A 15898-nucleotide genomic window follows, 5' to 3' on the forward strand; every position below is an offset into this window, starting at 1 on the left:
ATTATTTTTACCTCACAACACATGCATCCATTATTTTGTTGTTGCTGTAATGCCATGATAGAACACTTTCCTCCAATATATTTAATGAGAAATTAAATAAACTAATAACAACTTTGTAATAACAACAATGCATTAACAATATTATCAAGGAAACTTGGTATTGCAAGGGGCCCCAGTGCAACATTTGCTCCCCTCTCTCCCGCATATTGGTCAGATGTATGGGCCCCTGTAGCATTCTAAATCTGATAATCCTATAAGTTCAAACGAGTTGCATCACCGCCACCATTATGTAACAATGTTCCCTGTCTATAGCTCCATCCTGGTATATATGTCCCCCATCCTGTATGTCCCTTATCCTGGGCCCCATCCAGGTATATACAGTTACGTTCATATATATTTGGACAGAGACAACATTTTTCTAATTTTGGTTATACACATTACCACAATGAATTTAAACAAAACAATTCAGATGCAGTTGAAGTTCAGACTTTCAGCTTTGATTTGAGGGTATCCACATTAAAATTGGATGAAGGGTTTAGGAGTTTCAGCTCCTTAACATGTGCCAAAAGTAATTGGACAGATTAAATAATTTGAAATAAAATGTTCATTTCTAGTACTTGGTTGAAAACCCTTTGTTGGCAATGACTGCCTGGAGTCTTGAACTCATGGACATCACCAGACGCTGTGTTTCCTCCTTTTTGATGCTCTGCCAGGCCTTCACTGCGGTGGTTTTCAGTTGCTGTTTGTTTGTGGGCCTTTCTGTCTGAAGTTTAGTCTTTAACAAGTGAAATGCATGCTCAATTGGGTTGAGATCAGGTGACTGACTTGGCCATTCAAGAATATTCCACTTCTTTGCTTTAATAAACTCCTGGGTTGCTTTGGCTTTATGTTTTGGGTCATTGTCCATCTGTAGTATGAAACGACGACCAATCAGTTTGGCTGCATTTGGCTGGATCTGAGCACACAGTATGGCTCTGAATACCTCAGAATTCATTTGGCTGCTTCTGTCCTGTGTCACATCATCAATAAACACTAGTGACCCAGTGCCACTGGCAGCCATGCATGGCCAAGCCATCACACTGCCTCTGCAGTGTTTTACAGATGATGTGGTATGCTTTGGATCATGAGCTGTACCACGCCTTCAACATACTTTTCTCTTTCCATCATTCTGGTAGAGGTTGATCTTGGCTTCATCTGTCCAAAGAATGTTCTTCCAGAACTGTGCTGGCTTTTTTAGATGTTTTTTTTAGCAAAGTCCAGTCTAGCCTTTTTATTCTTGATGCTTATGAGTGGCTTGCATCGTGCAGTGAACCCTCTGTAGTTACTTTCATGCAGTCTTCTCTTTATGGTAGATTTGGATATTGATACGCCGACCTCCTGGAGGGTGTTGTTCACCTGGTTGGCTGTTGTGAAGGGGTTTCTCTTCACCATGGAGATTATTCTGCGATCATCCACCACTGTTGTCTTCTGTGGGCGCCCAGGTCTCTTTGCATTGATGAGTTCACCAGTGCTTTCTTTCTTTCTCAGGATGTACCAAACTGTAGATATTGCCACTCCTAATATTGTAGCAATTTCTTGGATGGTTTTTTTTCTGTTTTCGCAGAAAGCAGGCCTGTTATCTGCTTAATTGAGAATGACATAACGAAGGGATTGCCCACACCTGTCCATGAAATAGCCTTAGAATCAATTGTCCAATTATTTTTGGTCCCTTTAAAAACAGGGTGGCACATGTTAAGGAGCTGAAACTCCTAAACCCTTCATCCAATTTTAATGTGGATACCCTCAAATGAAAGCTGAAAGTCTGAACTTCAACTGCATCTGAATTGTTTTGTTTAAAATTCATTGTGGTAATGTCTATAACCAAAATTAGAAAAATGTTGTCTCTGTCCAAATATATATGGACCTAACTGTATGTTCCTTATCCTGGGCCCCATCCTGTGCCTTATCCTGGTATATATGTTCCTTATCCTGGGCCCCATCCTGGTATATATGTCCCTTATCCTGGGCCCCATCCTGGTGTATATATATATATATATATATATATATATATATATATATATATATATATATATATATATATATATATATATATATATATATATATATATATATATATATATATCCCTTATCCTAGTATATAAGTCCCTTATCCTGGGCCCCATCCTGGTATATATGTCCCTTATTCTGGGCCCCATCCTGGTGTGTGTGTATATATATATATATATATATATATATATATATATATATATATATATATATATATATATATATATATATATATATATATATATATATATATATATCCCTTATCCTAGTATATAAGTCCCTTATCCTGGGCCCCATCCTGATATACATATCCCCATCCTTGGCCTCATCATACACCTTCAGTTGAAGTTTGCGCTGGCATCGGTGTCCGGTCACAGTAGCAACCTCTGCCACCGAGATCGTTCTTCCCCTGATTGGAGGTGGCTTGGATCTACTGCAATAGTACATGCTAATATGCCGGTATAGCCAGCTTCTATTGAAAGTCACAAGAGATTATGACACAAGATTTTTTTGATCCAACACAAGCATGATAGTAAAGTCTTAAAAGAGGACCTTTCACCAGGTCAAAAATGGTCATTTTTTTCTCTTATTTTGTTCCCGTTGCTTTCATGAATATTTCACTTTTTTCTATTTTAGAATCTGCCATAGGGTCCCAGAGATATGAGCCTTATTTAGTGCTAATTTGTATGGTCTTTACCGAGAGGGGGATGCTTACAGGATTCTCTGGGGGCGTGACTTTACGCTTCTCTGCATAATTACCCTTTCAGCACTGCTACCTTTGTAAAGAGCCTAAAAATTAGCCCTAATTGTAAAGACTCATATCTCTGGAACTGTATGGTGGATTTAAAAAATGCAAAAAAATAGAATAATCAGGGGAGCATCAGGAATAAGATAAGAGGCAAAAGTGGTCACTTTTGATGTGGTGACGGGTCCTCTTTAAGTGCCCCATACACAGTGCAAATGAGTTTCTATATAGGAAATATCTATTTGTGTATGCCCCTCCTTAGCATTATACACTATGCGTTTACATAGTTTTTATAGAAATTTTCTATGCAGCACTTTCCATTCTCATTGATCCATATCAGTGTCTCCAGTGACTCATCCAAATAAATGGTCATGTATTTAAGGTTGCTCTTTAGCATTTCTGCATCTCTCTTTTACCTGCATACATATTTCATACTTAGCCTTGTTAATTTGTTTCTTTTTTCTTCCCTTAAAGCAAAAGTTGCATGTGTGAAGTCCAGAGACATGCACTGGGCCCTGGTTGCACATCGGGATCAGAGAGACATTAACCTCTCCTCGTTACGCATGTTGATTGTGGCTGATGGAGCAAATCCTTGTAAGTACAGTCCGGGGTCGGGTTGTCAGAGGAATAATGTATGGTAATTTGTAGTAAATTTATAGTCAGTAGTCAGTGAGGAGAAGGAGGTCACAATCTACAAGTATGCTGTTGTATATTTCATATAGGAATTTATTTTAATTTCCCATACAATATATACTTTGTTTCCTTTTACTGGACTAGTGGGATAGTATATTATATTAATATGTTTTATTTTTATTATTATCCCAAAACGTATCAAAAATTACTTATCCAATTCTCAGTTCGCATCAAATTCGGAGCCTATGTGTTGCATGCACATTGCGAATTATACGCCAAAATGTATCCACAGGGTCCCATTCACTCATGGCATAAGAGACCACATAAAAGTCTATGGTAACACATGTTTATTACAATGGGAGCGTATTAGCGGCACGTCCCACTGTATGACTACGTGACGTACCTTTTTGAGAATTTTTCTATTTATGGCCGTTGCGAGACTCCAGTCTCTTCCCATTATGGAACCATGTGGAAAACATAGAAACAATATGTATTTTACTGATACGTTTCCTTAAAACGAGCATAACTTTTCATATGGAGCTATATTTTAATGTCTCATTAAAAAGTGCCATGTCTTGTTTTTTTTCAAGCTTTGTATTTTGTCCTTCTAACTGCAAACTGAAGCAAGAAGTGTTGGCGGCTTTTATGGGATAGACAGAGACTAATGCGCTGCTGGTTTACAGTATATTTCTCGTAGTGTTTTAATGCCACGGGACAAGTTTGAAGATGAGCTTTTGTGAACGTCCTCAATGCTCTTTAAAGAGTCCTAAATCATCTTGTCCAAACGCTGTATTTCCTGCACGTTTGTTATCGCATCCTCTTCTTGTGTTCTCTCCCCAGGGTCCATTTCTTCTTGTGACGCTTTCCTCAATGTCTTCCAAAGTAAAGGCCTGCGGCAAGAAGTCATTTGTCCTTGTGCCAGTTCACCAGAGGCTCTTACTGTAGCCATAAGGAGGTACTGTTTATAAAAAGTATTAATGGAATATTGAGACGACCTATCACCTGCTAAAAAAATTGAGTTAAATACCTTGTAAAAATCCATGAGTCCACTGATTGCTCTGCTCTCCTCCATTTAGCTATACATCACTATATTACAGAGATATTCATATTTGTTTCTTTTGGAGTGCACAATGTGAAATCTCTGCTTTGCAATCCAACGTCTCTTCAGAGTCTTTATCCCTCCCTCCAGATGCTGCCAATCACAGCTCAGCAGCTATTCTTGCAGTTTCAGATGCTGCTGAGCTGTGATTGGCAGTGTCTGGGTGAGAGGGGTGAAAGCGCACACCCCCAGAGAAAACTCTGAAGAAAAGCACAGTTGGGCTACAAGAGACTTCACATACTGTGCTCCAGAAGAAACAAATGTCAATATTTCTACAATAGAGTAATGCAGAGCAAAATTGATGAGTGTCATAATCAGGGGAGCTCTGAGATTTGTACAATGTTTTCAACTATATTTTAAAAGCAGCACATAAAAACAGTTTAGAATGTAATAGAACAAAAATATTCACTTTTTCCGATCCCCAGCATTCTGGTTATGATGCTATCTGATCAACCACAAATCCTGATCCGGTGGCGTCTAGCTATGTCATCACTGCAGCTTATCACTGATTGGCTGCAGTGGTTTTGTGGCCAATCACTGTGTACCGACCTAAAGATGATTATATGCTTTTTGACCATGACCATTGTATTTAACCAGTGATTGGCTGCAGCGGTCTTATGATCAGCTGAGGCAATCAATAGAGACCAGTGACAAATGAAGCGGAAAGCACTAGAGCCAAAGGGGCAGGAGATCAGTAAGACGGGCATGCCTACTTTATTATTCTGTGTAACATTCTAATCTCTTTTCATGATTTTCTGTGGGTTAACTACCATTTCAATATTAGGCATATGATTGGAACCCAAAAGCATAATTTATAGAGTAATCGTTTTTTAATTTTTCTTTCGTAAATCAGTACTACACATGAAAATCTACAGCTTTATAATAAGAGAAATTTTCTTCTTTCTCCTCTTGGATTTATTTTTCCCTCTCAAATCATGAATAAAATCTGGGAAGTCTGTATTAAGTGAGTGTACTAAGCCCTTCCGGGCTTACATTCTACAGGGTAATGGGGAAAGAAACAGTAGGTTGGGGGGTGGCGGCAGTTCTGGTGGTGGTGAGATGTAAGCGGGGTCATTGCAGGCTGTAAGGTTTCCTGAAGAGATGGGTTTTCAAGTTCCATCTGAAACTTCCGAATGTGGTGGATAATCAGATGTGTTGGGGCACAGAATTCCAGAGGATGACGGATACTCGAGAGACGTCATGGAGGTGATTGGGTGAGGAAAGTACAAATGTGGAGTAGAGAAGGTGGTCTTGGAAAGTCACGAGATTACATATGGGAAGGTATTGTGAGATTATAGCACTGATTTATGGTCTAAAAATTATCCCCATTACTGTACTTACTGTAATTCTGCCTTGAAATGAGGCTGAAACCTTGGTTTGATGATGATTATTTTGGGGCTGATGATAACCACTACTCTTCCAGTATCCTATATTGCCTCTCTGTTCACAATTGTAGTTGCATTACTAGAATTGTTGCAAGCACAAATAAAATCTTAAAGTTAGAGTAAAAATACAAAGTTCTCGTTTTATTGAACTCCATAAAAAAAAAAACTTCAAATTTTTTCTAAGTTAATTAACATAAAGAAGTAGACTCACTACCCTGAACAACTACAATGGTTGCTGAAATGTTTCTTAGCGTTTTGCAGAATAATGGAAGTGTTTTATCCAGAGACGACAATGGCAGCCACTTAAGAGGCAGCGAGGCAATAATCATAAAGTGATTATTGTAAAGCAATTTTCCACTTCAGAGTTGGAGGCGTAGAATGAATTGAATGGTTTATGGGTTGAGGTATTTTACTTAAAAAAGGTTAAGTCTCTAGCAGATACAAGTGAGGAGGGTCAGCAGAGTATTCTGTCTTTTACATGTATTCATGGGGCCGGGGATGCAATATGGATGACCACATACCGACCATGATGACAGATGTCGACGGTCACTAATAATTTCTCTATTTCCTCTAATATTGGAATTATGACCTCTCTGTCATTATTTTCACGTTACTGTGGTTTAATAACATTACTTGTAGTTTTGGGAAACTATGGAGTCGGCTTTACTAGTTATTTAGGGCAGAGAGCGTTTAGAAGACTGAGAATGCGTCAATCCAGTTAAAATCTGCTGATTTGTCAATATTGTGATTTTTAACCCTCTGCATAGGGTTAGCAGTAACAATTAGGGGGTTCTCTGACCTTCCCGGACTGAACAACATGTCTGCTTTTGATAACCCAAAAATATTAGGCCTTGTTCACACCACACAGCAGTCTTTACATAAAATCGGGAGTGGGTCCAAAATATGGAGGCGTTGCTTTTTCAATTGAGTTTTTACAAATACTGATGAACAATTCTGGCGTGTGATGACAAACATGTTGTCGGGCAGTGCTGTCTGTATGAAAACTGAATCGCACACAGACCAATGCTAATCAACGTGCTGGTTCACATTAACGTTTATACACACAGACCAAAAATGAAGGCTAGGTTCACATTGCGTTAATGGGTGTCCGCTAGCGGACTCCGTTACATGGCGCAATTGTCGCAATTAACGCTATGTAACGGGTCCGTTAGCGCACCCATTGACCGCAATGTACTAACGGGTCGCTAACGCATCGCTGACGCATGCCATTTTTTGCATGCGCTAGCGATGTCCCTTTATTTTCGAACAGACCTCGAACGCTGCTTGCAGCGTCCGAGGTCCGTTCCTCGCTAGCGCAGATCGGGCATCTGCGCTAGCGGCATCGCCAAACGTGATCCCTTTTGGGACATTGCATTAGCGCAATCCGCTAGCGTATGCGCTAAACGGATTGCCCTAACGCAATGTGAACCTAGCCTTAGACTATGATAGATGATAATAACTTCTAGACTAGTGGTTGTGGAACCCACACTGATCGGTATAACAGGGCTCTCTTATCCCCGTTGTTCATATTTAATATGGAGCGGCAGTGCGTATGTCTGTTCATTCCCTCGGGGGCTGCCGATTGCTGCATTTGGCTGTACATTGAGAATGGGTGGAGTGGCGGTCAGTCATACACACTGCCGCTCCGTCCTAGATGGGGGTAACGAAGATATTAATTCTTCATTCTCCCGATGTGTGGCGGTTCCGGCAGTCGAACCCCTACCGATCTATTAGTTATCGCATATCTTGGGTTGGGGGTAAATTATCTTCACTTGACAACCTTTTAAAAGCAGAATTCCCTATTAGGGTGTGCGCGCAATGTCTTTTAGACGCTGGCATACCCTCTTGAGTTTTTGAAGCAAAAGACGCTTTAGGAAAATGTTGGCGGTGTTTTTCCTGAAGCATCTTCTTTGGCATCTCTTTAGTCGTAAACTGACAAGCAGCTTCGAAATAGAAGCCTCCAGAAAGAAACACACCGTTCTTGGTCCTTGAAACTTGTGGATTTCAGTGCTGTCTGCAGCTGACTGGAAGCAGTGGAGACTAGCTTTTGAGGTCTAGTTTTGACTGTAGGCAACAAAATTACTGTAACTTTTTCTTTTATTTTTTTTTATTCTCTCTACCTTTCCTCTCTCTTTTGCCGTTGCTCAACGTCTTTATAAGTGCTACTGTTCCTGTTTTTTTCTATGATGATCTATAGTGTTGATGTCTATAAGCACAAAATTTAATAAAAAGATGTTTAAAAGAAAAGAAAAAAACACAGGTCACTTCTTTTAACCGCTTAACAGCTTTCGAAGCCTGAAGCAGTTATAAGAAGTGAAAAAAGACAGAAGATACACACAGCAAGTCATTTTTACATAGCAGTGCAAATATTATATTTTTTAGCATTTTTAAGGGAGTCTGTCAGCACATAATAAATGTTGAAACCAAGCACAGGCGCTCAGTGCACCCTTGGTGTGGCCAAATGTTTAGGTTCACCATCCCACATACTTATTTTCAGTTTACCTCCGCCCTTCTGTAGCTCTATCAAGCCAGAGCTGTCAATTAAAGAAGAGGAGGGTGAAGATAGAGAGAAAACAAGTGGATCAGATGGTGGACGTCAATGTTTGGCTACGCCAAGGCTGCACCGAGCATCTTTCCTTGGTTTCAACAGTCATTCTGTGCTGATAGACTTCCTTTAAGTGCTTTTTTTTTTTGTGTATTTCAGATAGAATCCGCCTGAAAAAGACATCATGTGCACAGACCCTTTAGAGTCCATGAAAGTGGGTTTTCTTAATTAGACTTCCTCTTTAATATTCCTCTGTTTTTGTTCCCTGTTAATCTTTGCCCTTTAATGCTGGGGTTGGTTATGGAGTTGGCATTCCTAAATATTACTGTCATTACGAGGAGTCTGTTGTGTTGAAAACACAGTGCTCGTCCCAGGGGGTAGAAACTTTATAGAGGAACCAATGTGAAGACACAGGCAATCTAGTAACTATTTTATGGTTGAAGGATCCCATTAGTCCCATCATTGGGAATGCAGGAAGAACATGGCTGTGTCTGTCCCCATGAGATGAGGTGTTGTCTTGATCTAGAGCACAATCTTTCTCCTGACTAGAATTCCTCTTGTACGTTTTCTTGGAGCTCCTCCATTCCAGTTTTACCGTCTCGGCCTGTCAGTACAGATGTCATCACTACCCGACTCGTCTCTCACATTTCTTCATATTGTCTTGTTCTATTGATGCCCGAAGGCTTTCAGTTTCCGAGATCTCTGCCTTTTCAGAGCCAGCTCTTTGCATTAACCTTTAATTGAGATTTATCACTGCAGATTTTCAAGAAAAGCTTTGCAAGAGACCGTATTGCTTTACCAAATTAGCTTGTGTCATATGACCTGTTAGAAGAGCGCAAATAATTAGTCCTGAATGGAAGCGCCTGGCTCGCTGGATAAAAATTACACAGTAGATCCTCGGGAGACCTACAAAGATGCTGAATGCTTTTTCCTGCTACATTTGCCTGGGCTATTTAAGTAACTTGATATGTTTTGCATGTAATTGTCATTCATAACCCAGACTGAATTGCATTATCTTCCTATTTGCGTCTCGGAGTGAAGCCGGATGGAGTGGTGTCTCATCTCATCCTTGAAAATCGCTGTGACATTTCTGTCTGGCTGAGCTGACTGCTTCAGTGAGTCAGTAGGGTATATGACATAGGCTGCGGTCCTATGGATATATACTATATTCCCACTGAATGACAATTTGTACTGAGGACTGTAGAAAACTGTCAGGCTGGATGCAAATACTTATTAGTAAGCTCCTCACAGCAAAGCAATAGAGCTAATATGAATGGCTACAAATTCAATGGGACCAGTAGGAACAACCCTCTTAAGCAGTCTATATGGGCATGTACGTCATTGAAAGCTGAATAAAATGATGCCTTCATATCCGATATCCAATGTCTTATTCCAGAGAAATCCACATTTTTCTCAATATGTAAATAAGCTTTTAAGATCTATGGGCCGGACATGGATCTCCCTGAAAATCTGCCTCCAGAGCTGCTTATAAATGAGAGACGTTACCAGTGTGAGACATGCAATGACTGATAGTCTGCTCTCTTGATCTTCATGTCTGACACTGATAATGCCCCTTTCATTTAAAATGATCTCTGGAGCCAGATTCTTCGGGAGATCAATGTCCGGCCCATAGATCTTAACAGTTAATTTACACATTAATAAATATGGATTTCTTTGGAATGAGACATTGAATCGCAAATATCAAGGTATCATTTTATTCAACTTTCTATGACATACATGCTCATGTAGACGGCTTAGAATGGGTGAATCCTATTGACAGATTCCCTTCAAAAGTGCAGCCCCTAATCAGGGCCGTATTTAGGGTTTCTGCTGCCCTAGGCACTTTTAGTGCTGCCTCCCCCTTTGGTGAGTATGACACTATCGGCATTGACTTTGGCAAGAATCGCTGATGTGAAAGTCGCCTTTTGCAGCAGATCCGTCAGTTTTTCTGCATGTGCCGCGTAACGGATCACTTACAGCAACACTGCGTTCGGCCTCATTCATTCCCTATGGGATTTGCGGCACTTGCCATGATCTGGCAAATGCAGTACCATACCTCCCAACTTTTGAAGAAAGGAAGGAGGTATAAAGTGTGCGGTCATGTGGTACCGCTGATTAAGGTCATGAATATGCGCATATTCATGACCTTAATGAGCGGTACCACGTGACTGCTCACTCAGGACGCGCTACAGACGCTGAGACCAGGCATATATGGAGCAGGGTGAGTATCGTCTTCAAGGAGGGTGGGTGGGACTCGGAGGCAGGCGGGGGCGGGAGGTGGGGGGCGGGGCGGGGCGGTCGGTCGCTTTTGTGACCCGGGACTAAAAAAAAACAACAAAAAAACAAAACAAAAACAAACCTTGCTCAGGTGCCGCCCCCCTGCAATGTCGCCGCCCTAGGCACGTGCCCTCGAGTGCCTAGTGGCAAATACTTCCCTGCCTCTAATAATAATAAATATAATTGAAAGATTGTGATTTGTAGGTATTATTTTGCATGTGTTTGTTTCATAAAGGTATATTCCAGTGACAAAAATGTATTGCTTATCCACAGAAATAAATAAAAAATAGACGGGAAGCTATATGTCATAAAATTACTTTAATAATCTTATCGATACAATATTAAAAGATTCAACGTAAAACCAGTTAGAATGGGGACAGCAATATGCAAAAAGAAACGCCAAAAGAAAGTACACAAATTTCAGGTGAATCATCACCTTTAAGAATGGAGCTGCTATTAGAATTAAAGTGAAGATTAAATATTTATAGATTTGTGGAGCAATGAAGCTTCCAATTTTTTTTTATATATCATACATAGCAAAGTAGTCAAAATATAATAAGCCCCATAACAGTGTTTGTAATATCCTTATATATATTCCATTGTCAATCCCTATTAATAGTAACTGCCTCCACGTGATTCGGCCACAAAAAAAAATATGAAAGAGTTTTCACTTAGTGCCTAATTGTGATGTATGCAGCAAAAAAATCCATAAAAGGGGGCATGATAGTAAGGAACAGGGATAGAAAACCTTAAGGATGGAAGTAAAGATAAATAAGTACTGTACCTTTAAATGACTGTGGCACCCCTTGATGATTCACCTGTAATTTGTCTTCCCGTCTATTTTTTTGATTTATGTAATGTTTGGAAGTGCCACGGATCTAGGCATGGTATATTCTCTTTGAGGTTTGCTTATCCACAGAGTGGGTGGTGAAGTCCAACCACTAGGACCACCAACAATCGCCGGTATGGAGCATTTTTGTCCTCCCTTTGCACACACTTGCCTGCTGTTCCATTCATTCTTTTTGGGAGTCCTGTGCTCGAATATCTTGGAGCAATAGAGAATGAATGGAGCAGTGGGTGCATGCCAAAATAGTACTGTTCTGATGATCGTGGGGGGCCTCCACCGATATGAAAGTTATCATCTATTTTGTAGAGAACCGATAAATTCTTATTGCAGGAATTCACATTTAAGCACAGTAAAATGGCATTTTTATTATAGATTCTGTGAAAGCGGTCACAAAAATGAAGGATGCTGACATTATGGCACATGGTGATGCAGCCATACTGTGCTGTCACTCACTTGCTCTCCCCGTCGGTGGTGATGCCACTCAAACAATATGTCCAAGTCTCACCTGCGAGACGTGCTGGAACAGAAGTAAGAAGCAGACATATTGTGTAAATTTAAAGGGAGTCAAAACAGCAAGAAAACATTTGTTAAACCCAAACCACCTCGCCTGGGAGTCCAGCTCTAAGCCGCCCCTAAGTTTTTAAAAAGAGGTGAAGGTGGGAGGAGAAATCCCACAATCGGGAGGGGACAGAGAGAGAAAAGGATGGCTTCCTGGGGGGTATATGTCAAGGGATGGGAGTTTTATTGGTCAAGATGATCCGAAGAGAATTTCCCTTTAATGGCCAATCCTATTATTTCACTCTCTAGATAAGCCACATTGAGAGTATTTGTCTGATATTCCTTCTCACTCCTCCATAAAAAAAATATTTAGAATTGAGAGTCCTTATTGGATGATACCTTTTAATGGCTAAATGAAAAGATGGTAACAAAGACACAGCCATAGAATAATGCAAAATCTGAAGAATCGCATATTTATACACAACACAGCAGAGAAATAATGCAAAAGATAAGTGACGTGAAGCAGAATTATCACTATGGGAGAGGGATAAACATACAGTGCGGGGAAAAAAAGTATGTAGTCAGCCACCAATTGTGCAAGTTTTCCCACTTAAAAACATGAGAGAGGCCTGTAATTGTCACCATAGGTCGACCACGACTATGAGAGTCAAAATGAGAAAACAAATCCAGAAAATCACCTTGTCTGATTCGGCAAGATTTATTTTGCAAATTATGGTGGAAAATAAGTATTTGGTCACTAGCAAAGGTTCATCTCAATATTTTGTTATACATCCTTTGTTGGCAATGACAGAGGTCAAACGTTTTCTGTAAGTCTTCACAAGGTTGGCACACACTGCGGGGTGGTATGTTGGCCCATTCCTCCGTGCAGATCTCCACTAGAGCAGTCCTCAGCCCCCCACCTCCACGTCGCAGAGACCAAGTGAATTTCTACGTAGTCCATCTCGTCTACGATGCTATATTTTGAGTTTTACACAACCAGAAGGAAAATGTCCTGTTCTGGAGTCAAACAAAACACTGTAATGAGACCATGATAAAGGTGATATCTGTTATAGGGAGTTTCATGCAGTAATCTCCGTAGTGAAAATATGAGTCATAGTCTCTGTAAATTACATTTGGCCATTGTATTTCTGGAAAAAGAAGGAAGCCCAAACAATAGGTAAACAAGCACGAGGTGCGCCTGTTCATCAGCACGTGTGATTCAGTACAATAAAACCTTGTAATTCTTTTTTTTTTTTTTTTTTTTATATATATATATATATATATATTCTGCCGCCCACATGTTTTGGAACTTTTTCACCAACTCTGGGGGGCAACAGCGCTTAATCATCGGAGGAGAATATGCCTTTGTGATATAAATAGTGATACAGGGTGTCACACAACATCATTATAATATTAGGACTTTATATTTACAACACAGGAAAATTATATTAAAGGGGTATCCCTGGCTCCATAATCCTATCCAAATATGTAGTAGATGTAATAATAATAACATTAGCAAATACCTCCAGTTAGAAATGTAGTATAGTTCTTCTGATTCGCTATGTCACTTACCCCATGTGCAGAGCATTGCAGTAGCTTAGGTATCCCTGGTTACGACCACTCATATAGTGACAGTTAGTTGTTTGTGGTCGTAACCATGGATACTCGCTACTGTAATGCCCTGCACATGGGGTTAGTGACATAGCGAAGTAGAAGAACTACACTACATTTCTAATTGGAGGTATTTACTATTATTTATTATTATTATTATTATTATTATTATTATTTTACACTGAGTACATATAGCGATAAGGTCTTGGAGATGGGAATACCCCTTTAAGTACATTTTACTGTAAATTATTTATGGCCATGTAGATGTCGGCATGGTTCCAGTATCAAATGAAAAGAAAGAATCAGGAACCACGGTTCGGAGATTTTCAGATCTTGGAGCGGTTTCATGCATTAAATCATTGTGTAATGAAATGTTATGCAACCCTCTAGCATACTTTGTGATTCACCTGTCCTAAAAGTGTTCTGATCACACAGGTGCATGACTTGTCACAGTGTATCAGGGCTTTTTTTGTATGAGCATGGCATGGATCACATGTTGGCACCACCGCGCTTTAAAAAAGCATCACAGAAATTGAGGAATTAAGCAAATTGGCAATAAGTCTTCCTATAAAGTTATTTTGTATGCAGCTCTTATGCAATTCTATGTGTTTATATGGTAACATAAGTAGTACCTAGAAAGATGATAAGTAAATGTAAAAAAAAGAAATGTAGAATGATTCTCTTTATTCATTCTTTTTGGCTTTGTGCATTCCCAACAGGCCGACTGATGACAGCAACCAGCCTCCAGGAAGGGGGGTATTGTCCATGCAGGGGCTCACCCATGGGGTCATTAGAGTGGACTCAGAAGAAAAACTATCGGTACTCACCGTACAAGACGTTGGGACAGTGATGCCTGGTGGTGAGTATAAATTAGGTAGACATTTTCCCTTAATCTTACCTAGTGCTTAAGGCACCACTCCAGCGGGGGGGTTCAGTGCTGTAGTGGCACTCTAACTGTAAGCCCTCTGCTGATCATATACTCGCCCTTCGGCACCTTCACCATTTTTTTGGTGCCGCTATGGTCCTGTGGCGCCATTTTGTGACAGTAGCTTCTGACTGGCCATACATGAGGAGCTACATCACAAGCTCTCAATACAAGTCTATGAGAGTCCGAACGAGGCCAGAACGAGGCTCTCATAGACTTGTATTGCAAAGTGACCTCCACAAAACACTGGAGGCAGGATGGGAGACCAACCAATGAAAATGTCAGAAGGCGAGTATCTGACATGGGGAAGGGGACTTGCATTTAAAGGGCCATGCCAGTGGTGCAATAAAAAAAAGCCTTGGAGTGGTGCTTTGAAGTATTTGGGTATGTAGGAGCTTATATTGATGATGCCCCCTTAGGGTAGGAGTTGGACTCGTGGCACCCCCATTATTTCAGGTTGTTCTCCCATGGACCACACCACTGACTGTGCTTTCTAGGAGCAACTTATCACCTGTTGCCAAAATAGCCACAAAGAAATGTATCTACGGTACAAGAGCAATCCCTTGATTAATCCTTTTCGGGAACAGTAAAATAGGCTAAAAATCTGTGACGTTTTGGCCACTAAATGTCCTTTATCAATCCAAGTATAGAAAAATAACATGAACCTGCCATCCCCCGATCAGATGGTATTAGTTTCAGCAGCACTGGGCAGGAGGTGATGTGCGGGTCTATATGCCGGGTGTACGGGTCTCGCATTCCCCCCAGTGATCTGATACTGATGACCTATCCAAAGGAGGCACAGAAGAAGAAGACCGGATGCCATGTAGGACCAGACTGGACGCCAGACCAGGGTAGTACGAATCGCAATGCTCCTCTTGCCTAAATGGTTTATTTCTGACATTTCATGTAAAAGTAATACATTGTCTTCCTATGCGTTCATAACCCAGGGAAGACTGGATGGGAATCTCACGAACATGCTGTTCTTCTTATGGAAAAGGTACTTACAGGGCTTTCAATGATGATTCCCTCTGGTCATCTAAGGCCAGAGCCTGGGTGCGCCAAAGGGATACAATCTACAGCTGAGCTAACCACATTGTTTCAGGCAGTCTCTCGAAAAAAAGGAAAAGTGGAACATGTGAAAGATGCCTTTACACAAGATTGCTTGCAGCTGCTCCCGCTCCGTACTCATTGCTGCCAGCGGGAGGACAACATCTCCTTTAGTTTTTCCTTTTGTAAATCTGAAATAACAAAACCAGAATTGTTTACCTCATTTGCTTGTAATGCTTC

General features: G+C 40.5%; 1 protein-coding gene across 6 annotated transcripts in view; it reads left to right on the forward strand.

Moving 5' to 3' along the window:
• DIP2C (disco interacting protein 2 homolog C) overlaps nucleotides 1-15898 on the forward strand; it is a 467742-nt gene that overhangs the window by 350936 nt on the left and 100908 nt on the right. For all 6 annotated transcript variants that reach the window (XM_077268558.1, XM_077268561.1, XM_077268555.1 and 3 more), the window contains 3 exons: nucleotides 3266-3385; nucleotides 4265-4379; nucleotides 14406-14545. In XM_077268558.1, coding sequence (XP_077124673.1) covers nucleotides 3266-3385; nucleotides 4265-4379; nucleotides 14406-14545 — 375 coding nt within the window. The remainder of the gene's footprint in view (nucleotides 1-3265; nucleotides 3386-4264; nucleotides 4380-14405; nucleotides 14546-15898) is intronic.

Source organism: Ranitomeya variabilis, chromosome 6, assembly GCF_051348905.1.
Source record: "Ranitomeya variabilis isolate aRanVar5 chromosome 6, aRanVar5.hap1, whole genome shotgun sequence".
NCBI classification, from domain to species: domain Eukaryota; kingdom Metazoa; phylum Chordata; class Amphibia; order Anura; family Dendrobatidae; genus Ranitomeya; species Ranitomeya variabilis.